Source organism: Vipera ursinii (genome assembly GCF_947247035.1).
Source record: "Vipera ursinii genome assembly, chromosome: 1".
NCBI lineage: Eukaryota > Metazoa > Chordata > Lepidosauria > Squamata > Viperidae > Vipera > Vipera ursinii.
The window spans coordinates 95,755,381-95,781,755 of record NC_139512.1 but is presented as its reverse complement, the minus strand read 5'-3'; the positions used below and the strand labels follow the sequence as shown (position 1 = coordinate 95,781,755).

Below are 26,375 nucleotides of genomic sequence, written 5' to 3'. Positions count from 1 at the left end.
GTCAGAGGAGGAGTCACTGCGAGACAGAGATGACAGCTGCTGTTTGAAAATTATGATTTAAATCGAGTTGATTTAAATCAAGCCTTTTTACTAGTTGTTGATTTAAATCATGATTTAAATCAACAACTTGATTTAAATCAAATCCACCCTGCTGGGTATCAAAACTTACTAAACTGCACTTTTTCCTGATTATTTTTAAGAGATCAAAATCTGAGAGCCCTCAGATTTCATAGCTATTTTATCCTTTTGTCAAAATAGCTTAGGAACTGCCTTTTCCCTAACAACAAATTGTGAGATGTTTTTCTCACGGCTCTGGCACAGGCATGTTTATTTGGGACAAGGGAAAGAGCCTTTTCAGTGGCTCCATCAAAACCTAGAATTCACTGTGTTGCCAGCCTCTCTGTAGCAATGTCTCTAAGAAAACACCCAAGCTCAGAGAGCACTAAGAACTCCACAGAATGTATGTGATGGGTTGGAATAAGAACTTAAAGGTAAAGGTTCCCCCACACATGTGTGCTAGTTGTTTCTGACTCTAGGGGCCGGTGCTCATCTCCATTTCAAAGCCGAAGAGCCAGCGCTTGTCCGAGAACGTCTCCGTGGTCATGTGGCCGGCATGACTAGACGCCAAAGGCGCACAGAACGCTGTTACCTTCCCACCGTAGTGGTCCCTATTTTTCTACTTGGATTTTTATGTGCTTTCGAACTGCTAGGTTGGCAGAAGCTGGGACGAGTAACAGGCGCTCACTCTGTTACGCGGCACTCGGGATTCGACCTGCCAAACTGCCGAACTTCTGATTGACAAGCTCAGCGTCCTATCCCATTGAGCCACCGCATCCCCTAATTGAATTGAATCAATTTGTGCATTTGTTATTATGGGATGGTCCTTATATGTTTCTTTTATGTTAATCAATTCTTTCTCTGTACTTCTCAGAAAGCATCCATAGGGATGGAATTTTTAGTATTGTGACAATCTGTATCCATTATGACTAACTGGTTACAGAGTTCATTCCTTGGAGGAAGATATATGCTGCCACACCTCCTAATCATTTTCTTCTGTAAATTCAGCTTGTTGGAATAACTTTTAGGGCAGGGGTCTTCAAACCTGACCCCTTTATGACTTGTGGACTTCAACTCCCAGAATTCCTCAGCCAGTATGTCTGGCTGAGGAGTTCTGGGAGTTGAAGTCCACAAGTCATAAAAGGGCCAAATTTGAAGACCCCTGAGTTAGGGTCATGGCTCAACTTAAATATCACAACTGCTGTGTTGCATTTCTAAGAAGAGGTCTGTAAGGTTTTCACAACATGAAGGAGATCCTGTTCCTATGGGTTTTTTCCCCTTATGAGTTGAAAAGTCATTCCATTTTTATTTGGAAGCTTCTGCTACTATGTGCACATACTCAAATTGGCTCTGATCAGCTTCCCATATAAGATCTAAGTAACTTCATGACTCTTATTCTTGGTATGTCTAAGTGACAAAGAACTATACAAAGTACAGCTTGACTGTAAAGAGTATCCCAGAAGAATTCCTATTTGAAATAGCTGGAGGTCAATGAAATGTATTTTAATAATTTTACTTTCTTACATTATGTAAAGGTGTACATTCTGCCAGTTCACATTAACTTTCAAACTAGAAGGGAAAATAATTGCAACAATCAGGCTACCACAGGCCTTATTTTGGCACTCAAACCACAAGCTACTATAGCAATCTTCTGTAATGAAGTGCTTAACACCTCTTCTCCTCATTGTACAAAAGCAGTCATTTAAGGATCAGTAAACTGTCTGATGATGACAAAGACATCCAAATCATAAAGAATCTATATTGGCATCAGGTAGCAAATGTGAGACTAGGCCAAAAATACTCAGCTGATGCAGAAATACGAAGAGGGGTCAGACAGGGATGTATTCTGTCTCCACTGTTGTTCAACATCTACTCTGAGTCAATCTTCAACGAGGCACTGGAGAACATCGATGCTGGCATCAAAGTAAATGGTGTTTGGATCAACAATTTAAGATATGCTGACGATACAGTTCTGCTTGCCCGCAGCTCCTCATCTACGGAGTCACAGAAATATCTGAAAAATACGGCTTGAAGCTTAACACCTCAAAAACCAAGATCATGGTCGTCAACAAATTTACCACCAATAAATTCAGAAGGAATATCATTAGAAAAAGTTGAAACGATCACACATCTCGGTTCTAATTTACATGAAAGCTGGGACATGACCAGTGCAGTAAAGACAAGGGTAGAGAAAGCTTGAACAGTATTCTTCAAAATGAAAAAGGTTTTCTGCAGTCACGACATAAGCCTAAGATTGAAAATGAGGCTTGTCAGATGTTATATTTTTTTCTATCCTGCTCTATGGAGTAGAGAGTTGGTCTCTGACAGAAGGCCACCTGAAGAGACTAGAAGCATTTGAAAAGTGGACTTACAGGAGGCTGTTACGTATAAGCTGGGTTGACAAGATCAGAAATGAGGTGGTGATAAGCCGCCTGGGAAAGCCAAGGGAAATCATCAAAACAATTAAAAAATGAAAGTTAGAATATTTCAGACATAAGATGCGACACCCAGAAAAATACGCCATATTCCATTTAATCCTCCAGGGAAAGATTAAAGGCAAACAAGGTCCAGGCAGAAGAAGAACTTCATGGCTTCAAAATCTAAGGGACTGGTTTGGGAAAAAAACTCAGCAGCACTTTTTCTTGCGGCTGCTGATAAAAATAGGATCGTCAACATGATCGCCAACGTCCAATGACGAATATGGCACAAGAAGAAGAAACTGTCTGAGATTATGATGATTATGATTTTACCAAACAGGGTTCATTTCCCTCTACAAATTTATCACAAATAGTTGCAAAGGTTACAGAAACTATAAAACAAATCCTGCTGCTGGCTTTATTCAAAGACGGAATGTATGTAAGATGAGTATTTCACATCATTTTCAGACTTGCAAAAAGCCACTCCTCTTCCCACGCCTCCTTACAATTATTTAATTCTAGGTTAACAGGAACTCATAACACATTTTTAAAAGATGTCAATTTCTAAAAATTAAAAGAAACCAACTCTCAGTACTGAAAAGGTGCTTAGAAATGAAAATGATTGCACAATATAAAACAGGTTTTCTTAAAAAAAATGTTGGCAGTGAACCGACAGAGGTGTTACAAAAAGTGATTCTTCCATGTCAAGTGCGAAGAACAATTATTTTTTCCTTCTTAGTGGTGAAGTTTCTTATTTACATCACTTGGTATGCAACACTTTTTAGATGCACATTATAACAAACCCAAGACCTTGTTTAACCTTTCAGATGTATTTGATTAAACAAGGTTAGAAGGAAGCAGATTTTTTTTCTTTTCCCTACTCTCATAGATGTTGAAGAAAGAGAACTATGTTAATCTATGTGGCCCAAAAATCAAATTCTCCCTATCGTTGTAAAGCACTTTCTACTTATTTTTCAGGTTGCAATACAATTTCCCTTATATTGTACTCTCTAAATACAGTAAATGTCAGCAGGCATAATCCCAAGCTAGCATGTTTAAAACTATATGACTTGGAAATTTTAGATCAACACAGTTGGACGTATCAAGTTGGAGAACGCTGTCTATCATATATAAAAGTGAAATAATACTGTTTAAACTAATAATAAAAGTAAATACTTTTTCAGTTGATTCCTGCTGACAGAAATATTGAAGTTATTCACCACTTGCTGCTCAGTTTCATTTTATTGTCTAGAATTAGTTATTGTTCCATTTTTATTGTCTGATATTCTAGTATGCCTGATAAATTTACATCTAATTATTAATAAAGCCCAACTTTGCTTAGTGCCTGATCCAAGACAAGGTCAACTAGATGCTGCCCTTTGCTACTATTTTACTGACATATATACGGTAACTTGCTAATTAACAATTATATATAACTTGCTTATTGATAATGGGCAAACAACTATCCTGGAATGAACAGTTAGTGCAGGGGTGTCAAACTGCTGGCCCGCGGGCCAGAAGCGTCATCTGGAAGCCACGCCCACCACCCCATTGCCAGTAATGGCAAAACCGTCCTGATAATGTCATGTGACAATGTCATGTGACGTCTCAAGTTTGACATGTTTGAGTTAGTGAAAGAGACAATGTCTATCTTATCCCGTTTTGACATATTATTTTCAACTGCTGTTCTCACTGCTATATGCTGTAAAGGACTCTTCATATAATTGTGCAGCTTCAGAAATATTATATACTAACAACAAATTAATTTATGCACAGTAAATTACTTCTGTTCCCTTTTAGAGTCACACTTAAATACTTATGGAAAGGAATGATTATGGTTAACTAAATTTGTAAAGTGTTTTAGTATTTAGTGTATGTGTGTGTTTTCACTCTCATTTTAATTTTCTGATGATTCAAGCTATGCATATCTGTAATTAGTCCCTAACTAATCCATTAATTCATAACACTGAATTTCAGGGTCCTGTTGCTCTGAAGCCCTGTATTATGCCTATATTTGGTCAAAATTGGTAGAAATTGGTGGGGTTGTTTTCTTTTTTTTTTTGCCATTTGAGAATAGCAAACACAAAAATATAGTGCCACCTCAAAAATAAGTTTAATATACAGTAATATATAAAATAAAGTAAACCTCCAGCCAGATTTTTTTTAAAAAAAATCTTGGTTCAGTCCACTTTGCATCATCAGTCCATCCAAGTGGCCTTGATGTTCACATCATCAAAAGCTCCCTATTTTGGCACATGACACTTCTTTGCAACCTTTTTCACTCACTGAGCTCCTTCTTGCCAAATTTCACTGGATTGGATATCCCTGCAATAGAAGGATAGCTGCTTCAACAGAAACTACTTAGGGACGGTCAAAATTCTCCCTACATATTCCTTATTTGCTATTCAGCTCACTGGAATAAGCCAAAATATATTTTCAGCAATAGCTAAATCTGCACAAGGCTTTATCAAATACATTTTCTGAAGCCCTCTTCCCCCCCAAAAATAAAATAGTTTTCGGAAGCTGAATACCAAGAATTGGAATGGATTTTCTTTCTTTTAAAAGAGAGAGAAAATGGCCTTTATTCTTATATTCAGGAGAAAATGACAGATTCTTGCTCGATACAAACACAAACACATGCGTGCATGAGTGCGCGCACACACACATATATATATTCTTTGCAATCATCAACAACTTGATGGTATCATCTTGAATTACACCAATTTTAGAAATGATATAATAAATTGCAGCACTAGAACTGATCAGAAAGCAGTGTAGGTATTTTAGATCAAACAGTTATTAATACATGTGAAATCTCCTTGTTTTTGATGCCGCTGCTAGTGCTGTTGTACTTGAGCTACATAGACTGATTTAAACGATGCAAACTTGAAACTAGCAGGCCAAGGAATGGATTTTCATTATGAATTTAAATATCACCCCAATGTTTTTCAGGTATTTCTTACATTATGTGTATTTTAATTTGCAAATGTAGCCACAAAAAAATTGATTCTCAGCTCCCAGCAGTGTGTGGGTTGTGGGTGTGCTCGAACAGCTTATTTATTTTTCATTCAAAGTCAACAGAGAAGGGAAGGAAATCGCTCTGAAATGATGACCTAACATACCGGTATTATGGGTGGTCTACTTTTTTGTATTCCTTCTGCTACTTAAGAGTGAGGAGTATCATTCTGCCTACACAATTATAGTTTCCCAACTGTCCATGGGCTATGCATGGCAGCTGCCATCCATGAGGAAAGAATTCAGTGATGGACCATCCATCCTTCCCTTGCAGCACTCACAGCAGATACAAACTGTGCACTATCCTTCACTCCCTGCTGCTTCCCCACAATGTATTTGTCATGCAGTTTTACACTGTTCCAAACACCCACTCACACTTCCCCAGTCTTACTCCACCCCACACTAGAGTGTTTTGTGTTGGAATGTATTTCTAAGCAACAACTATAGTAGTATTCAGCCAGTAGATGGCAGTATTTAGAAGTTTGGATCTATAATATAATCCAACCCCCTGCCCAGGCACGACACCCTGTATACTCTATGCCAGGGGTGTCAAACTCAATTTCATTGAGGGCCGCATCAGCATTGCGGTTGCCCTCAGGGGGCCAGGTGGGTGTGGCCTAGTGGGTGGGCGTGGCTAGAGTGCATATGGCCTACTGGGTGGGCATGGCCAGCTCTACATCGTTCACATCAAGGGTGCCTATGGGGGCCTGGGCAGGAGTGGGACAGATCTGAGGGTCTCTGGCAGAAGGAGGGTCTCTGGGCCAGGGCCAAGGCAGTGGAGACCGTTCCCTCACTGTTTCCAGGATGGCTTTGCGGGCCACATGAAACCACTTCGTGGGCCGGATCCGGCCCCCGGGCCTTGTGTTTGATATGTCTGCTCTATGCTCTTTTGTTCTGAGTAGTTTCCTGTTAGTTAAATAGTTGAGCAGTAAAGCACATGATAACTATACTCTTTGTTTGCTGTGTGTGGTGCTTTATATAAACAGAATTTGTAATAGTTTGCTCATAGGTATGAGAAAAAAGGTGACGGGAAATATTGCTAGAGTCATTGTCCTTAGGTTGGATATTAAAACAGTAAGGAAGTGCTAGTCGTTGGCCTTGTTACTGTGGCAGAATAGAGATCAGCAATCAAGTGTAGCAAATTTTATGTAGGGCTACATTTCTACTGGCTCTGGGCCACCTGGTCTTGTTTTATGTACCTAGTTAAGTGAGCTGTGTATTTTTAAAAACATGGATTAATTTATCAATGTTTATTCAAATCCATATGGTAGAGGTATTATGTGAATGTAGCCAACAAATTTCATCATGATATTACTATACCTTTGGTTTATTAGAGTTGTATTCCAATTCTTCTTTAAAATGCTCAACACACTGTATGAAACCTGCTATTTAGGAACCATACAGAACTCAAAGTAATTCACCTGAGAGAAGTACATGCTTGTCTGTACTACCAATTAGGAATATATTTTTATATTTTATATTTTCCCCATGGAATTTGCAAGAATCCAGACCTGCAGTAATCTATGTTTGCAAAAATATGATTTGAGATTTTCCTTCTGATGGAGTCTGTATATTTTTTTCAATCTACTGTTACTTCTTGGATCTGACTGTTCATGGTTTAAGTGCAGGTGACACATAATCCCTTGAAAAATGGTGAGCTAAACAGACAAAACAATTCCTAAATATATTTATTCAGAAATAAGTGCAGTGGTTTCAGGACTAAGTATGTTTAAAACTGATGAATAAATTAAAAACACTGGAACAGCTATTAACATTTACAACTGAACATCAAAATGTGTCCATGTGTTTTCTTTTCTGCACAGTAAATCAGTTCTATTTTTCTTATCGCTCAGCTCAGGCAAAGGATTCATGAAATGTGGCAAAAATCCAAGTATTTGACACAATGCTTGCCACACAAGGGTCTGACGTGAAATTTACCATGTGTGAGAACTATCTCTGACCCCCGTCCTCCATTACAGTAGGCAAATATGAAGAAATCTTAAATCACCCTGTTAATTTTGAATTTTAACTCAACAGAATGTTAGAAAATAATAATTTGCAAATAAAATTCATGGGTTCCTTATTTAGAAAACATCACATTCTCTGAGTTTTTGCCTCCTCTTGAGTACCATTTGACAGCTTTTCAAGATTTTGTTATTGTATCTTATAATAAGAGAGCTCCAGCAGTCCTTGTGTTGTCTGCTTCCTGATCTGACCTTTCTTGAAGATCTGACAAATAAGGAGATGAGTTTAGCTTGGCATGATTTATGTGATCATGCCCAGGCTTTTGGTATTTGTACCATGTTTTTCCAAGTGCTCACAGATACCTGTTCCAAGACCTTGCCCAGTGTAGACATCAAACTGACAGCCTTAAGGTTACCCAGATCCATCCATCCTTCCTTCCTTCCTTCCTTCCTTCCTTCCTTCCTTCCTTCCTTCCTTCCCTTTCCTTCCTTCCTTCCTTCATCTTTCACTGAAGAAATGGAGGAAAGCTTCACCAATATCTTATATTTCCTGAATCATCTATGTCAGCCCTTTGACATAGGCCAGGTCAGGTAAAAGACCTCACAAATCTTGACACGAACTGTATAGATATAAGCTATAATAATAGAATCTTGAAAGCCTGACTGAGTTCTCCTCTCCCTATCTCTTATAATGAATTAGGAAGGAATCAGTCTAAGGTTCTTTCTCAGATTTGCATTGTTGCCTGAGCTTAAAGTCAAATTTTGTTTTTTTGTAACCGTCATTCCTTCTGCCTAGCTTTCCCAAGATGATCTTTGTGGGCTCCCTACAATACATGGCAAATAAATGTGTGGTTTTCTTAACAATTGAAAAGGGATCAAACTAGCAGATTTTATTTCTGTCTTAATGTCAGTTGTGGAGCCTATGTGTTAAAGGGCCTTCAGAGCTTCAAAAAGGTTAAGGAAATGGAAAATTGTGGGAGTCTGGCTCCTTTGCTCCAAGTCTGAGATTTTATACAAAGTGTCATGATGTTGAGGAGGAGTGTTGGATTCAATGGCCATCAAGTCGGAATGAATCAAAACCAAATTTTGCCTCACCAATTACAGCATAAACAGGGGTTGAGAGAGAATCATGTACTTCTAAGTATTCATTGGAAAAAGACCAGTAAGTTAATCCCTTATCCTTCCACTTCCCTTTCCAACAACCATATTTATAACACATGTAACATTCCTTTGAAATACTGTACTCCTTCCTGCTCATTGTACACAAAACCTCCTTCATCTATCTGTATAGAATTTTTAAGCAATGCTCCTCACCGCAGAGACTTCCGTTGTTATGAATTATATCCTTGAGGACTACTCGGAGACTCCAGCTGGTGCAGAATGTAGCCGCGCGAGTGGTGGTGGGGGCTTCCCGATACTCCCATGTAACACCTCTACTCCGTGAGCTGCATTGGCTTCCGGTTGCCCTCCGGGTAAGATTCAAGGTGCTGGTTATGACCTATAAAGCCCTAAATGGCATGGGTCCGGGTTACTTACGGGAGTACCTGCTGCCTGTATCAACTTCCCTTCGTCCAGTGCGCTCCCACAGAGAGGGCCTCCTTAGGGTGCCGTCGGTCAAAGAGTGTCGACTGGCGGCCCCCAGGGGGAGGCCGTTCTCTGTGGGCGCGCCAGACCTTTGGAACCGTTTACCGGTTGAGCTCCAGATGGCTCCCGACCTTCGCTCCTTCCGACGGGACCTAAAAACACATTTATTTGAACAAGCCAGCCTGGTCTGATGGGTTTAGGGGTATTTTATAGTTTTGTATTAATTTATTGAATAGGGCTGTAGTATTTAATATTTTTTAATTTTTGTGTATTGTATTTTATTGCATTGCCCTGTACACCGCCCTGAGTCCTTCGGGAGAAGGGCGGTATATAAATTAAATTAAATAAATAAAATAAATAAATATCCTCCCATATACAACAAAGTTTTTTGAAAATAATATTTTAAAGAGTGTAAAGATATGAATACTGTATCGCTTTCAATGAAATTTGGCAAGCTTTGTTCCTATACGTATACAATTTTGGGATTTAGTGTAAATCTATTATTTTAGGAAAGGAACACAGCTATACTGTGGGAGATGAGTACATTCTTCACAATCATACTCTTACAGTAGCTATGGCTGATGTTAGTACTGCTGAGATACTGAGTCAGACTAGATTATCTTCAGAATTATCAGGAATAAATTGGGCCCTTCTCAGATCTCTGGTTTAGGCCCCATGAGTGATCAGGTGATCTCCACAGACTTTTTAATATTTAGGAAAGGACTTCAGAAATACAGGTAGTCCTCAACTTTACAACAGTTCATTTAGTGACCGTTCAAAGTTACAACAGGACAAGAAAGAATGATTTATGGCTGTTTTTGCACACTTACAACCATTGTAGCATTCCCATGGTCACGTGATCAAAAATCAGATGTTTAGCAACTGACTTGTATTTATGATGGTTGCTGTGTCCTGGGGTGTGTGTCACGTGATCACCTATTGTGACCTTTTGACAAGCAAAGTCAATGGGGAAACCAGATTCAGTTAACAATATGTTACTAATTTAACAACTGCAGTGATTTCACTTAACAACTGTGGCAAGAAAGATCGTAAAATGGGGCAAAATTCACTTGAGAATTGCCTTGCTTAATAACAGAAATTTTGGGCTGAATTGTGCTTGTAAATAGAGGACTGTTACAAATATATTTGTAACAAGAAAGTAATTCCTGTATGAATAATAGACTTATCACTGTTGTTTGCAGTAGGTTGATACATCTTGGGTTGTTTTCTGTTTTGTTTGCAGATTAACAGGCTGACAGTGTAACAAAATAGTGAATTTCAGAATTAAAAAGGATATACTTACATTTGTGACATATTCAATATCCTTCCAAATATTGCATTCCCTAGGAAAATCGGATAATTCTAAAAAATTATCCACTATCACTTGGCCAATCAAGTCATGCCTGGAGAAGCGGTCAAAGTCATAGACAGAAAAATGAAGTTTTCTTGAACTCAAATCTTTGTAAGGAACAGGAAATAAAAAAACTTCATCAAATACTGGGTTAAGAGTTTTTCTATGTACTTTAGTCTGATGTTTTGTTTTCCTATCTGGAAGTAAGTAGATCTTGACATAAGGGTCTGAAGTCCCAGAAAAATCCTTCGCTGGCAGGCTGACAGCTTTGTGAATCTTTACTATAAGTTGTTCTAAGTCACAATCATATTTTACAATAAAATTGATCTTCCCGCAAGACTTGCTATTATTTCTCCGACCATCATCTGTGTCTACTGATCTTTGCTTATACAACTCCGGCTTGATGCGTCCAATGCCCGTCAGCTGCTCCTGCTTCTGGATCTGCTGGATGTTGAAGTCAGGATTTGAGAGATTGAGCTGTCTTCGTATTGAATTGTGCCTTAAATTAAAGCAAAATATATCGATTGGTTGGTTGATTGCATTTACTTCTTGTTCTGTAATTTTTTTTAAAGAACTGTTTTCAAGAGTGGACAAATAAAAGAAATGAAAATATACAACTATTATGAAGAGAGAAGGTCCGAGATGTGGAGTGAAGTGGAATGGAATGGAATAGCATAGCATAGAATAGAATGCTTTATTGGCCAAGAGTGATTATTGGGGGAGAGGGAGATGGAGAGTGAGAGAGAGAGAATGTGATTCGATGAATATTGGATAAATGGACAGGAATACGAAAATCAAGACTTTGAAATATGAAAAACTTGTGTTATAAACATATACACATACACGTACTCACAGATACACACACATACGCACAGATACATACACACATATACAGAGGGAGAGGGAGGGAGGGAGAGAAAGAGAGAACTTCTCTCCCATTCACTAAAACTGTAAAAATTGTTTTGGAAGAGTATTGAATTGGCGCATTTAAATACTGTGCAAAGAGTCCAGATGGCCCCTGTTTTGACTACCATAGTAACTAATGCTAATGCTTTGGAGTTTCCTAAGGGAATTCCTCCCTATTCTCCAATTTTTAAAAAGGATTGCTAGGCTTTGGGGTAGCTTTCAGAGCCTGGCCATTTCAAAGCTATTATAGTAGTGTTTTGAGTTGGTGTATTTATTTCTCCAGCTACAAATCATCCAATCAGACTAACCTCAGTTACTTTTTAATTTTCCTGCTCTTTGTATAATCAGGCATCATTTTTAATTTTTAAAGGATGTATGCTAAATATAGAAATCTACCCTCCAAAAATAACTATACGATACAAAAAACAGGTAATATTTCATTATAGCCAATATACAACCATATAAGAAGGAGAAATGTCAATTAATATCCTGACATTTAGGATATCTGACTACAAATCTTAAAGACATCGCAACGTTCAGAGATTCAATAGGCATGGAATTCGAGAAGGAATCATAAGATCTGCTGAAAACAGGAATAACATTTCCTGTTCTGCTGGCTTGGAACTGGTACTGAATTATTCTTATATTTGGGAACTGCTTGCAAGATTGCAATATCTGAGATGAGGGTCTCTATTTCTAAGCAGAATTGGAATCAGGTTGGATTTAATCATTTTCCCCATGATTCACAAAAGTGAAAAATCTCTGGCTTTAATATGATGTTGGAGCAATGGCAAAGACTATTTGGGTGTCCTTAAATCAGCGAGATGCAAGTAGTCCTCAACTTATGACCACAACAGAGACCAAAATTTCTGTTGGTAAGTGAAATATTTAAGTGAGTTTTGCCCCATTTTAGAACCTTCCTTTCCACAGTTGTTCAGTGAATCACTGCAATTGTTTAGTAACAGGGTTGTTAAGTGAATCGGGCTTCCCCATTGACCTTGCTTGTCAGAAGATCCCAAAAGGGCTTCACATGACCCCGAGATACTGCAACTGTCATACATATGAGACAGTTGACAGATCATGTGACTGTGGGGGATGCTGCAACGGTCATAGTGTGTAAAACAAGAGCCTTGGTGGAGCAGTGGGCTAATGCCTCCTTAAGTAACACCAGCTGCCTGCAATTAGTGCAGGTTCGCATCCCACCAGGCTCAAGGTTGACTCAGCCTTCCATCCTTCCGAGGTAGGTAAAATGAGGACCCAGATTGTTGGGGGCAATTAAGCTGACTTTGTAATAATGCCGCTTGGGGTGTGTGTGAAAGCCCTAACAAGCAGGCATATACGTAGAATGAAGGCTACTGCTAAACTTGTAAGCCGCCCTGAGTCTTCGGAGAAGGGCGGGATATAAATGGAATTAAAATAAAAAAATTAAAAAACGGTCATAAGTCACCTTTTTTCAGTGCTGCTGTAACTTTGAACGGTCACTAAAAGAACGGTTGTAAGTCGAGGACTTACAGAGTGGGAGGGGGCATTCCTCTCTGGTGCAGGCAAAAAGTAGGCTGGTGGTGGATGTGGAGTCCAGTTGCCGCTGCCATGTGGGAACAATGGAGGGGAAAAAATAGTGCCTTCCATTAAGTTTTGACTCCTAGTGACTACCTCCTGCATCTTTCTTGACTACATTTTTCAGAAGTGGCTTGCTAGTTCCTTCTTTCTACGGCTGAGAGAACTGACTGGCCCAATTCACCCAGCTAACTTTGTGGCTAAGGCAGGACTTGAATTCAGAGTCTCCTAATTTCTAGTCTGATGCTTTAACCGTTACATCAAATCGACTATCGGCACTGAAGGGAAGGTGGGTGGTTTAAAAATTACGAATGAAGGCAAATATATGTGTCCCAGAGATCAAATTTGAGTTGGTCACCAGGACCAGAGATTTATTCTTCTGAGCTTTTGGACTCATGCTGGAGTCCATCTTCAGGAAACTTCTCTCTAATGGAATATGTGCTTTGGGCTATTCTGTGTGTCGTGTTTATGTGGTGCCTTCCTATTGGCTGATTGGCTGTCATAAATTGGCTGTCATAAATCGGCACTCCTGTTAACTGACAAGGGGCCCGTATTCCAGGTTTAAAAATTATTTGCTTCAAGTATGAAATATGTTAGGAACGCCACTGCCTCCAAACTTTACTCTATTCTCAGTAATGTAAGAAATTACAGCACAAACGTATCTTACAAAGAAGGAAAATAATAATTTTAAAAATAAGTTGGGAAATTCCCGATGGTTTCAGTTTGTTCTTGTTCCACATTGTTGTTCGCAGTGGGGAGGATCCTTGTACATTTGAATGAGACTCACATTATTGCCAAACTGAAGAGCAAAAATTATGCAAAAGAGCATTTGCAGGTAAATTCATCTACAAATCGCATCTTGAATGCCTGATCTTCAGATGAGAATCCTGTCAGGAATCATATTAATCCATTGACCAATGATATAAAATGCAGAATATCTTGTAATTATGGCCTTCCCTTCTAACATAAATTTTAGAATATCCCCCAATCTTCTATTAAAGAATCTCAGGGTAGAACACCATAAATAAAAACAATAAAATGCTGAAAAATAGCAAAGGGAATGTCCTTTTGTTTGGTTTTTTCTGTGCCAGTCATCTATCCAGCAGGCAGAGGGGAGACCATTTGGTTGTAAAATTTGCTAGAACTGAAAAGCAACAAGGTAAACAAAAGAAAGCATTTTTCACAGCGGTCGTAAATAAATCATACCCACCAACATTTCAGAAAAAGAAACAGGGATACGAATAATTCAGTGTGTCCTACAAAGCATAATGCACACAAAATTGCATTTGTTTTCTAGTAGGTAATATGCTGCACCCCCATTACAGAGAATTAAACAATAAAATCACACAGACACGTGAACATGACAGGAAAGGATCACTGCAACATCCCTTTTTTCTAGTTGATGTAATACCACCTGTAATAACACTCTTCCCCCTTTTTGAATGTTAGAATAAATTTGCTATTTGCAAAGTAAAATACTAAGCATTATTAAAATGATATTCCAATTGAGCTTAGGCTTATTTTGAGAAATAAATGCAGTAGGTTTGTGGCCTTCTTACGTAAAATGGAATAACACAAACTAATAGAATTTTCAACTTCTGGAAAATATAAATGTTCCTTTGTCCCATCTCTCACCTTTAAACTATCGACTTAAAGTATCAAAACAAAATATTATCAAGAAAACACATTTATGACTTTTTTCTCATTTGGTGTGCCTCAGAATGCTGCCCCAAATAGCTAGCTTTGCAGCCAAATCTCTCTATTCTATGCCTAGTCCTTTTTCAAGTATAATAAACTCCTGAATTTTTGGATGCAACCCCCACCTACAGCCCTAAAAAGTATACAGAAGATAACAAGCCAAGGTTAATTTAGCCTTTTTACTATTATTAAGCCGCCTTTGTTCTTAACTGGCTGCAAAATGACTATGCTTCCTCTTTGATCAATGGGCATCGAATTAGCAAACCCAGAAGTAGCGCCCTAGACACACACACACACAAAGAAAACCAAAGAGAGTCTGGCATCATAGTTGGAAAAAAAATGTAGCCCTTTCAGGAAATTTATGACTACTAGTATCTATCATAATTTACAGGATTTCATTGCCCCAAGGTGTGGTCTAAGCACTAGATTAATGGCAGATAAATGGTTGAGGCAAATTTATGACAGGTTATGTCACAATGGATTATTATCCACCACTACAGTATCAGGGCTAGTATTCTGGAGAGTTCATAAAAATACCTTATGTGGCAGAGGCGGCTGGTGTACCTTTTGTTAATGGAAATGGTGGCAAACAGAACTTTTCTGTTGTGTGTCAATCAGGCAGTGGAAAGCATTTGAAAGGAGCACTTCACACAGGTGGTCTTCTACTTATGACCTTGATGGAGCCTGCCCGTTATAGACATAAAGTCATGATAAAGTTGGTCATCATAAAAATGATCCAATTTTAACATCATTTTTGTGGCAGTTAAGTGAATCACCACAGTCATTAGGTGAATCGTGGTTGTTAAGTCAATGCCGTGATTGTTAAGCATGCCCACTCTTCACTATGGAGCATTTTTTATCGAAAAAAGGATGTAACTGGCAGTTTTCAGCAAAAATGTCATAAACTGTGGTCATGTGACCACAGAATGCTGCTAATGGGCATGCACATAGGCTAGTTGCCAAGCACCCAAGATATGGTCGCATGACCATCTCTGTACTATGGAATCGGGTCGTAAGTACCTTTTAGAGGGTTCACCATAACTTTGAATGGTCAATAAGTGACCAGACATAAGCCAAGGACTACCTGTATAGTATATTAGTATGAACAATGCACCCCTTCTTTAAGGTTAAATAGCTCCCTGAATCCTCTTCAAGATTCAGTGTAAGCACTTCAAAACCCTGTGGGTACATGGACAGTTGCTTCACTGGCAGTCTTGGGTACACACAGCTTCACACAGCTGGAGCAGCCATCAAAGCTGTTGCAATCCTATCAAGACGATGTTGTGGCTGTAATACTTCAGGAAAATGGGCTTGCACATAAATGAAAAGTAAACTTGCTTTACGAAGCACCTGTTTTGAATGCTTGGCATAATCCTTTTTGCCGTGTCTCATTAGCTTTGGGATTGGTTATTTTCAGCAATATAGGAATTCAGCCCACAAGTTTTATATAGGCTGGAAAAATTTTATGTTGGTTCTGCCCACTGTCTTTCATGTTCCCACCTTTTTGTTATGTACCCCTTGATATACAGTAATTTTATTCAGTCAGTCTCCCTTGGTGACTTCACATGCCTCCCACTCAATCAAAACTGTGGCTAAAACCTAACACTTCCTATTTCTTATTCTCACAAGTGTTTTATTAACCTGTTCTATTTTTGCTGACATCTCTGCAGAGATAACATCAGGACTCACCGCAGCAGAGATGTGCAAATGAGCATAGTTTGCAAGATTAAATTGGGGCTCCTTTCACATACTACATTTGGCAATTTTGTCTAGTTTAGAAAACAGCTCTTGCTATACATGGTCTGTAAATGAAGGATTGTTCCTGCAACACACACACACTTTTGATTTGTTCAAGTTTGCTCCCAGTGTCCCTAAATTCTTGCAGCAAAGTGACTTTTCACAGGTGAGCACCAAAGAATGCTGCATTCTTTCCTACACATCACAAATTTTTAAAAAGCCACATAAGTATATTTATTCATTCATTTGATTTTTAAGAAAACCTGCCTTTATTACTTTATATTAAGAATAATTTACATTATTTAATAAGTATAATACCTTTCCTATTTTCACAACAACCATGTGAAATGGGCCTTTAAGACTCTTTAGTATTGCATTTATGACTATTTCCAATGGAACACTTCCTCCATCGCTGGAGGCTTTCCATGCTAATGAAGACAATCAAAATACTGAAATTAGTGGAGAGCCTCTACAGCAGACATGTCAAACTCGTGATGTCACATGACGTTGCACAACATATCAGGACAGTTTTGCCAGACAGTTCTGAGGATGGTAAAATGGGGACCCAGATTGTTGAAGGCAATATGCAATATGCAGCTTCCGGATCATGCATCCGGCCCGCGAGCCAGCAGTTCGACACCCCTGCTCTACAGAGTCTTCCTTTAAAATGATTTTATTGATACCAACCCAGAGTTGCCTGAAAAAAGGTCAGCAATATGATGTTTTAAGTGAATGAATGAAAGAGGAGCATAACGAGGCCACCATTCTGACTGAAAGGACCTATATATACTTGCCTGGGAGTAGGATTCATTGAATCCTATACGATTCACTACAAAGTAAGGCTTGAATATGTACCTTTCTGCTTGGAGACTAGTGTTAAGTCTTCTATTAACCCATTTTTTGTTGTGAACAATGTATAAAAGGATTTCTTCTGTTTCTACACCACTTCATGCGCAGTGACATTGAACCAAGCTAAACAGGTCTTTCACTGTGGTATTGCACATAGTTATGAGAGTGAATGGGAGGTTTAAAACAGGTAAGATAGTGTGGGGGTGGCGTGGCATTACAATTGATCCTGTTCCCTTTGACATCTAAGCATATAAAGCAGGGTAGAGACTCAATTACTGTCATCTTGCCTGTTTTTATTTCCCTTTTAGATGCCACCTGATGGGACTAAAACTATTAAGCAGACTGAGACTTACTGTGCATTAATACAGTGTGTCAGCGTAGGTTTATGTTTTCTGTGTGAATGTGTATGCACATTTCTACATTTGTATGTGAGAGTGTAGTTCACATATAACAGTTTGCACGAATGTATACAGATGCAGGCTCAATTCATTTTATAAAAGGAATTATGTATTTCATAAGCAATCTTCTGGGAGGGTAAGTCATTAATCCAAAATGTTTACTGAGTATGCCAATTTAATTTGCTCTGCCCATTTAGGGAGGGGGTTGCAGTCCCATACAAATGAGCCCTGGTAGTGTAGTAGTTAAAGTGTATTATTGCAGCCAAACTCTACCCACAAGCTGGAGTTCTACCCTGACAGTGCTGAAGGTTGACTCAGTCTTCCATTCTTCTGAGGATGGTAAAATGGGGACCCAGATTGTTGAGGGCAATATGCAAATAACGCTTACATTGTAAATTGCCCAGAGCGCACTGTAAAGTACTATGGGGTGGTATATGAGCCTAAAGTGCTATTGCTATGCTACACATCTGGTCACATTGCACATACTTTTTTTGGGGGGGTGTGAAACGATTGCAGATTGATTTTGGTGATAGTTTTCAATCCCATCTGAAAAATTAGAAGATTTTTGCTCATGTTTTTTAAACCATTTTCTGCCCTTTCTTTTCTATGAATCTTCTCCTCCTCCTCCTCCTCCTCCTCCTCCTCCTCCTCCTCCTCCTCCTCCTCCTTCTTCTTCTTCTTCTTCTTTTTAAAAAAAGATGGTTGTGTCTATAACACCAAATGCAGTTACAGTGCAGAGGGAGATCCTGCACCAGAAGCTTATTTTATTCTTTTTTAGCCAGAGATTCAATGAAAAGCTCATTCTTCCCAAATGTGAAATATTTCAGACAAATCATTATTCAGAACTCCACAGTTAGAATACCCTGTGATTTCCCATGAATGAGATTTGTAAAATGACAAAGAATCTTAGCACCAAGAGACTTTGGCATCTGCAATGTGAGTCAAGCAGAGTCAGAAGAATGCCAAGAGCATTGTGTTACAAGTACCACTCTTTTCTCCATAGGCTGCATTACAATGCTGCTTAGGACAAAAATAAAAGCAGAAAATTCATGTGGATGACGCTGACCCTATAGAAGAGCTTCAGGAATCAAAGTGTTGATAACATTTATGGGGTTAAGTTTTAATCTATGTATAAAACCAACCAACCAATTTATTTGTCAACTTTCGTTAGATCTTTTCAATGCCCAATTCTGTATGGAAAAATGGATTTTTCTTTTTTTTTTTTTAAAAAAAACACCATTTGTTTCTAGTTTTCAATTTTTGTCTTTGCCTAATCCAGTAAAAGCTACATATTTTTCTTCCTCTGTCTTTTGCAACTGGCTTTCTATTGGCTAGCTTCCTTTTCTTTTTAGGAATAGGATCTTGCTCAAGCCCAGGGAAAAGCATATAATTCATTTATCACCTCCATAGTTACATTTCTCTTTGCTCAGATTTGTATTTCTTTACTTCATTTCCAATTACAGGCTCAGCTCCTAAACTTGGTAAAGCAAGGCATCTTCTAATCCGTACCTTAATATCATCCTTAGAAGCCCTACACTGATGCTTCCCATCAAATAAAGGAAATGTAAGACAATAGGGAAGGGAATGTCACCCTACCCACATATATTTCTCCTTGGGATTAAGGAAACAAAAGGGTAGTAAGAATTGACCTTTTTGCTCTCCTCATTCATTACCCTTACACAGATATCAGAGTACTGACCGAGCAGAAGACGTTGGCTCTGTGATTTGTCGATGCATCCGAACATTGTGCACGCAGTTCTCCTTGGCCCCTGCCTTAGCGTCCAGTGGAATGTCTGGAGAGGTGTGGCTAATTTTCATGGAAGAGTCAGGGTAGGCAGTCGGCTGTCCCAGGAATTCCTCGCTATATTCTTGGTCATTGGCCTCTGTGTCTGTGTAGTTCAAGGATTCCTGCTTGTTGCCTAGCAGGCCACGCTCTCGCCATGGAACCCAACAAAGCTTCCAGGACACAAACAGAGATACCCCAAACAAAGCAAGTCCACATGCGGTGACCACCAAGGACAGCAAACTTACTGTGATATCTGGAACGAAGATAAAATAATACATGTTAACATTCAAAGAAATGCTGTTCTCCTAATGCAGGGGTAGGCAACCTTGGCTCTTTTATGACTCGTGGACTGCAACTCCCAGAATTCCTGAGCCAGCATGGTTGCCTACCCCTGTCCTAATGCCTAATGTAGACCAGGACTAAGCCTTTTTTGTGCATAGCAAGTCCCCCCCCCCAAAAAAAAGATTATTTCCAAGCCATTTTTCTTCTAAATGCCTCATTTAAGTTTTTTCCCCCATTAAAGATTTCTGCTGTACATTTAACTAATGCTATCTTGCCTCATTATACGAAGGACTCGAATGGATCAATCTAAAAGCCTACAGAGTTCAACATTCAGTGATTGCATTCAACTAGCACCTCTCTGTAACAGTCAAAGACGGGATTTATGCCATAAAAATTGTATATTTATTTATTTGAATTCATTATCTGCCCAGCTCCAATGGACTCTGTCTAAATTGTTTAAATGTAAATTATGTAAAATCACTGATGTGACCCCTGCCACCGAATGGGAGAAAAGAGAATCAAAATGCTTAATAATTGATTTGCAGTAACAATGAAAAAAAAATGGCTTGCAGTCATACAGAAGTCTTTATGAATGCAAACTTCAGTATACAAAACTTCAAAATGTTCTCATCTCTGCATGCAAATTTTCATACCAGGAATAATCTAATATCCTTTGTATTCCATCCAAAATCAGGAAATAATAGCTAACAAAATTAGCATATTAAAAGTGCCTTCAACTTGGTTTAATATCCTGACCTGTTCTGAAACTAGCACTCGGAGTTGCAAAGTTTTGATAAAATAGGACACTCTAATTAAGGGAAGACATTCAGCTTTGTTTATTCACTTGCACAAAGAAAGACTATGCATAAGAGGAAAGAACTGTTCATATCTCAGTATGTTCAACGGATGGGAGATTTTGCTGTTCAGTTTATTTGCAGCTCAGAAGATTGAGTTAGAAAATGGTGAATAGTTATGAAGCAAATGGATTTTTGTTTGGTTTTCTCTGTAAATATGCAAGAACATTATTTGATGTCTAAATATAGAATTTTGCAGACACAGGGACAGATAAGCTTGATCTGTTAATCAGACCAGTGTTTATCTTTCAGGAGGGTATACTAAATTGTCCACATTAATCAAATTAGGGAAGTGCTAACATAGTTAACAGGAAAGAAATATTTTGTATAGAAACATTCAGGCCAGGAAAAATGCATCCAACAAAACTTCTAAACAACTATGTGCATGAATACTTTTGTCAGTCATGTGAAACAAGCCACACACACTCGCCAAGCAGTTCAATCCAGGCAAGAATTCACTATTTCAGCAGGCTCTCTTGAGCTGAGCTGAAAACAATAGAAAGGACTTTGCATCTGAGATGCTTGGACAACATCCCAGTCCAGTTTACAGCCTAGGCTTTCTGGGGATCTCCAATCCAAATAACAGTTGGGTCCAACTTGGCTTAGATTTTTTGAGATCAGCCAATGTTCGTGAAGAACTGCTACTTGCCATGACTCCTTGAACTTTATATATAATCTTAAAATGTTTGTTCATCCATCCCAACTCCTGTAAAAATGTAACATAAGAGAGTTAAGTCATGATTGTACTACGAAAATCAATGAAATACAAACTGGAGAGGGCCCCCCACCCCCACCCCCCACACAAAGGTGGTTAGATATAGTCAGCAGTCTCAACAGCTGCCAGAATGGTGCAGAGCTGAAGAGACACAAAGAGTGAATTGGAGGAAGTAGTTTAGTTTCAATTAAAGATGTGTGTTTTATAGAAGAGGTGTTAAGAGTTTTATTGTGCTACAGTACTTTATACTTCAATGAAATTTTGATTGCATGCATCAACGCTCTGGGGTATCTGTCCTTGATTTTTCATAAAGTGGAGCTCATCGCTGAATCTGCATAAAGCACATTGTTGAGGTGGTATGTATCTGCTTTATGCTCATTACTCTACAGAAGTCCTGCTTGAATAATAGCACTAATACAAATGCTACTTAAAATCATCACACAGTTTAGTAAATGAGCCCGTCCTACTTAGGAATTTCTCTTTGGTCCTCCAGCATAGCTACAAGGAGATTTAAAACAACTATTGTCTGAATCCGATTAAACCATAGTATGCCTTTACAGGTAGTTTCTTGACTTATGACTGCAACTGAGTGTGAAATTATGGTAATAAGTTGTGTTGATCATTAAGTGGGTCATTTCTGCACAGCCATTTTATGACCTTTTCTGCAGCAGTCGTTAAGCGAATACTGCAATTGGTAATAAGTAACCCGATAATCTACAAAGGACATTTTTTGTCAGAAACCAGAAGTAAATAACAGTAAATAATAAATAATCACAGTCACATAAATGCGGGCCGGTTGCCAAGTGTCCAAAATGAGATCATGTGACTGCAGAGGGATTTGATCATCAGAGCTTCAAATTCAGGTCATAAGTAGCTTTATTTAGGTCTGTTGCTAAATGACCAGACATAAGACGGGGACTACCATGTACATCTGAACTACCTCAAAGGATAGTTTACTGATATAAACCAGAATTAGAAAACTCATTTTTGCCTGTGTTTACGTGAGTAATAAATAGATAGATTTATCTAGCCTGGCATTCTGCCAATGGGACTATCAAAAAACACACTGACTTAGAACTAGCATACGAACCAATAAGGAAGCGGATCACCCGAATCACCAATCAACAACAGAGCTGACCACCCCCTCACCAGTTGGAATTTTGCACCTCACAAAAACCAGTCACAGGTCATAGGACCAGAATCAATCTTGTGATTCAAACAGTCTTGTGACTCAATCAAACTTGTGATTCCACCAGTCACAAGACTGACCAATCACCCACATAAACAAACAAGACATTTCACCCAAAACCCAACTGAAGATGTTACCTAGTTTGGTAACGAAACATCCGTGAGCCAAGAAGCAAACTTGGAGGACAAACCTCTGCCTAACTCTACAACCCGAGTTACAAATATTCTCTACAATTTCTAGAGATAGGCTGTTTCTGAACACAGATTATAAAGGTGTGCTGCCTCCTTTCCACACTTGTTGTGTTTCAGAAGTGTCTACACCCCTGCATTCAAATAATAAAAAGGGAGGGTGGAAAAACAACCCTGAACCTCCACTATGGACAGTATTTATTTTATTTTATTTTATTTTAATTCCATTTATATCCCGCCCTTCTCCGAAGACTCAGGGCGGCTTACAAACTTAGCAGTATCTTCTTCTTTTTTTTTTTTAAAAAAAAATCTTTTCCTTCCTTTTTTGGTTGCATGTTGGGAGAGAAGGTGAGATTCTAAAACTAATTGGATAAAAGGAAGCTTTAAGGTTTCTCCATCTATGTATGCATGAAAGTTCTCATCTGGATTGGGTGTTCACACTAATTACGTATATAGATAAAAATATCTGTACTGCATCCTGTACAATAACTTAACGCATCCTTAAAAATAGGCATTAACCTACCCAGTGATCTTTAGTACAAAACTGGGTTGCTACTTTGAAACTGCATTTGGAGTTTATTCATATGTTTTTAGAAATGTTGATTTCCTTTTTTAAAACTTCTTTTCCTTGTATCAAGGCAAGAGGGGCTAGAGCAGTGTTTCTCAACCTTAGCAGATGTATTTTCTCTGCAGATTGAAAACAACAGTTTAAAGGCTTCCCACAGATTCAGAAAAAGTATTTTGGTGATATACTGTCATCATTCTCTCTCTCTCCCAGAGGAATAATGAGAATGAGAAAGAAGAGACACTGTTAAGAGTCAAAAAAGAAAGAGAGAGAAACAGGAAAGGGGGAAAATGAGCAATACACTTTAGACATCTGAAACACTTCAGAAAGCAAAATAAAAGGGAACAAATACGAAGTGCAACAATTTTTTGCCCTAGACTTCCCAACTCCACAGATATGTGGCATCTTGGCTTGAGCTGATATACATTGCAATGACCTTAAATGAAAGGCACACCAGAGAATCACCGCCAGCAATAGTATTCCAAAAGCTCTATGGCAGGGGACCCAATTCCCAGGCCACGGCCCAGTACCAGGCTGTGGCCTGTTCAGAACCAGGCCATGCAAGCGGCAGGTGTGGCCCAGAACCCCTCTTTCCCCCCTGCTCCTGCTGAACCTCTGAACGGGCGGAGGTGCGCGCGCAGCTCTCCAAACCTTTGGAGAGGTGCGCGCGCACCTCCGCCCAAACGGGCAGTGGTGCTGCTCGTTTGGAAAGCTGCCAGATGCCCCGCAACCTCCAGGTGAAAATCCTCCATCTTACCTCTCACAGCCCTCCCTTAAAAATTCCGTTCCCGGCGAGGCCCCGAGCTTTTAAAAGCCACCGGGGCCCGGCCGCTGTAGGCGAGGACCAGCTTCCTGGCTCGCTTCCTCTCTTTTCCGCAGGCATTTGCTCGAAAGTGTTTAAGTTTATTGCTCAAATGATGTTTCTAATTAGCGCTTCGGACCATAAATCCGAGCGGCTTTTGTTTTCCAACTGATTTATTATTTACCAGAGCATCGACCTCAGACGGGGCGGCAGGGAGAGAGAGATGGGGAAGCCTCAAACCGAGAGAACAGCGGGGATCCATCCACTCGAGGTCTGCGAATAGAAAGGAGGCTGGCGCCGAGCTAAAGCTGCCAACCCGCGCCTTCTCCCTGGCAGGAGCCCCAGGGATGGGGATGGGGGGGTTGTCAGGAAGACCGGCCCCTCGAGCGTAACTCGGGTCTGGGACACAGCCACTGGGAAACTGAGTTGGGGGAACTCTAAGTAGCAGGCGTGACCAGCGGAGACATGGCTGCAGATGGGCTGGAGCACTCTTGGGTGTGGAGGCGAGGGCGCGGGGCCCTTGGCCGGGGTTGTTTCCTTGGCCTCTCCGGAAAGGCACGGATTCCAAGAGAGGCAATCTAGTCTGCGCCACGAGATGGGAGGTGTCGTTGATGAAGCCGTTTGCCTCCCGCCTTGTGCCCGAGCCCGTCCCAGTTCCGGGATTTCTACTCCTGGCCAGATTAGATCTTCAACTGTACCTCGCCACCCGGGTCCCTCTATTTTTGAGGGAGGGGAGAGGGAGGAGAAACTTATTGTAAAAAAAAAAGAGGGAAAAGACTCCGCTGGAAGCAATTCCTGCTTTACAAAAGCCACTTGGCCCGAGAACTTGACACATGAGACCACTGCAGCTGGACTGGGCGAGTCTATAGGTGCTGCCGTACAACAGCCACCGATGGTTTCTAGCGGGATGCAGAAGGTTATGGCCTCTCGCAAACCCGGTTTTCTGTTCCGGCTATGCGATTCTCCGTCAGCCCGCTGTTCACGGCCCCCCTGAGGGACGGGAACCAGAGCAGCGGACTGAATGAATAGATGGGGGGAAGGGATTGTTGGGAGCAACCGGTGCGCCCCCTTGCCAATGGACCTGGTGCCTTGGAGAACACTGGTTGCCCCCGGTGCCCCCTGGCCGCTGGGTCCTACTCAGTTCTAACACCCGATGGGATGGATGAACGGAGAAGATAATGGGAGAGGCAAGACTTGGCCTCAGTTGTCCTTCAAGTTATAGCAATCCCAAAATCCCAGAAATGCGGGATTGCTTATTTCCAAGCACCTCGGAGAGAACAAAGGGTTCCAGCAAGGTGGCTGAAAATTATTGTTGTTGCTGTTTGCCGAGATCCGAAAATCTCGTCGTTTTTAATTGAAATACAATTGTGCACACACATATCCCGTATGTCACCTATTTAGCGCCCAACTAGAAAATAAGATATATCTTGCTCACACATAGGCTACTGAAGATTTCCCCAAAATATTAAAGAATTCTGTAATTATCTACTGGAATGCGGCGGGGGGGTTGTTAGTGGCGAATGAACTTTTTTCTCAGAAAAGAGCCAGTACTTTCACTTAGCTCTCCCTTTCTGTAAAATAGTTTACAATTTATTTAAGATTAAGCACAAACCTTTTTGCGTGGAAGCCTCGGCTGACCCGCTTACATTGGCACTTAAGAATAAATCCCCCTTTGAGAGGAAAAAAACTAATAAATCTCGAGATACTGAAATGTGATAATTGTTAAAACAATTGCTTCCGAGATCGCTGGCTGGAGTCCAGCAGGAATTCCATTTGTAACTACAAATATGTGCCAATCTCCAAATTTGAAACCTCTGATATTAAACCATACCTACTGATGGTTCATTTTGCAACTATACATTAGGTGTACTGCACAGCAGTGGTGGCGTCCGTTTGGAAAGCTGCTGCGGCCCGCTTGCAGGCTGCCGCCTTCCTCCGAAGGCAGTAGCATTGCAAACGGGCCACGGCAGCTTTCCAAACAAGCGGCGCCACTGCCTGTTCGGGCGGAGGTGCGCGCGCACCTCTCCAAAGGGGAGACCTGTCGCCGCGCAGGTGCCTTCCATTTTGCGCATGCGCAAAATGTTTTTTGCGCATGCGCGTGCACTTTTTGCGGCTCTCACTTTTTTGTTTGTGTGATGGAACCGGTTCCGAGTGGCTCTTTTCCTTTTGCCGACCCCTGGTATAGGGTTTTCTGCCTGAGGAGGGGGTTGGACTAGATGACCTCCAAGGTCCCTTCCAACTATTATTATTATTGTTATTAATCCAAATTTTGATCACATGTCCATGGGGATGCTGCAGTGGTTGCAAGTGTGAAAAACAGTCCTAAGTCACCCTTTTCAGTGTCATTATAATTTGAATGGTCACTAAATGAATGGTTGCAAGTCAAGGATTATCTGTATTCATAGGACACCAGAGGAGATTACTATTTTACTATGTGGTATCTTTATACAGGATTGCAGTA

The 26,375-nt window shown here is 40.0% G+C and overlaps 1 protein-coding gene across 1 annotated transcript in view; it reads right to left on the bottom strand.

Annotated features, from left to right (window-relative positions):
• The window catches only part of SYT9 (synaptotagmin 9), a gene marked incomplete at both ends in the record, with an annotated part of 89,467 nt that overhangs the window by 16,172 nt on the left and 46,920 nt on the right, over nucleotides 1-26,375 (bottom strand). The window contains 2 exons of the mRNA XM_083348789.1: nucleotides 10,341-10,887; nucleotides 19,233-19,572. Of these exons, the coding sequence (XP_083204915.1) occupies nucleotides 10,341-10,887; nucleotides 19,233-19,572 (887 nt within the window). The remainder of the gene's footprint in view (nucleotides 1-10,340; nucleotides 10,888-19,232; nucleotides 19,573-26,375) is intronic.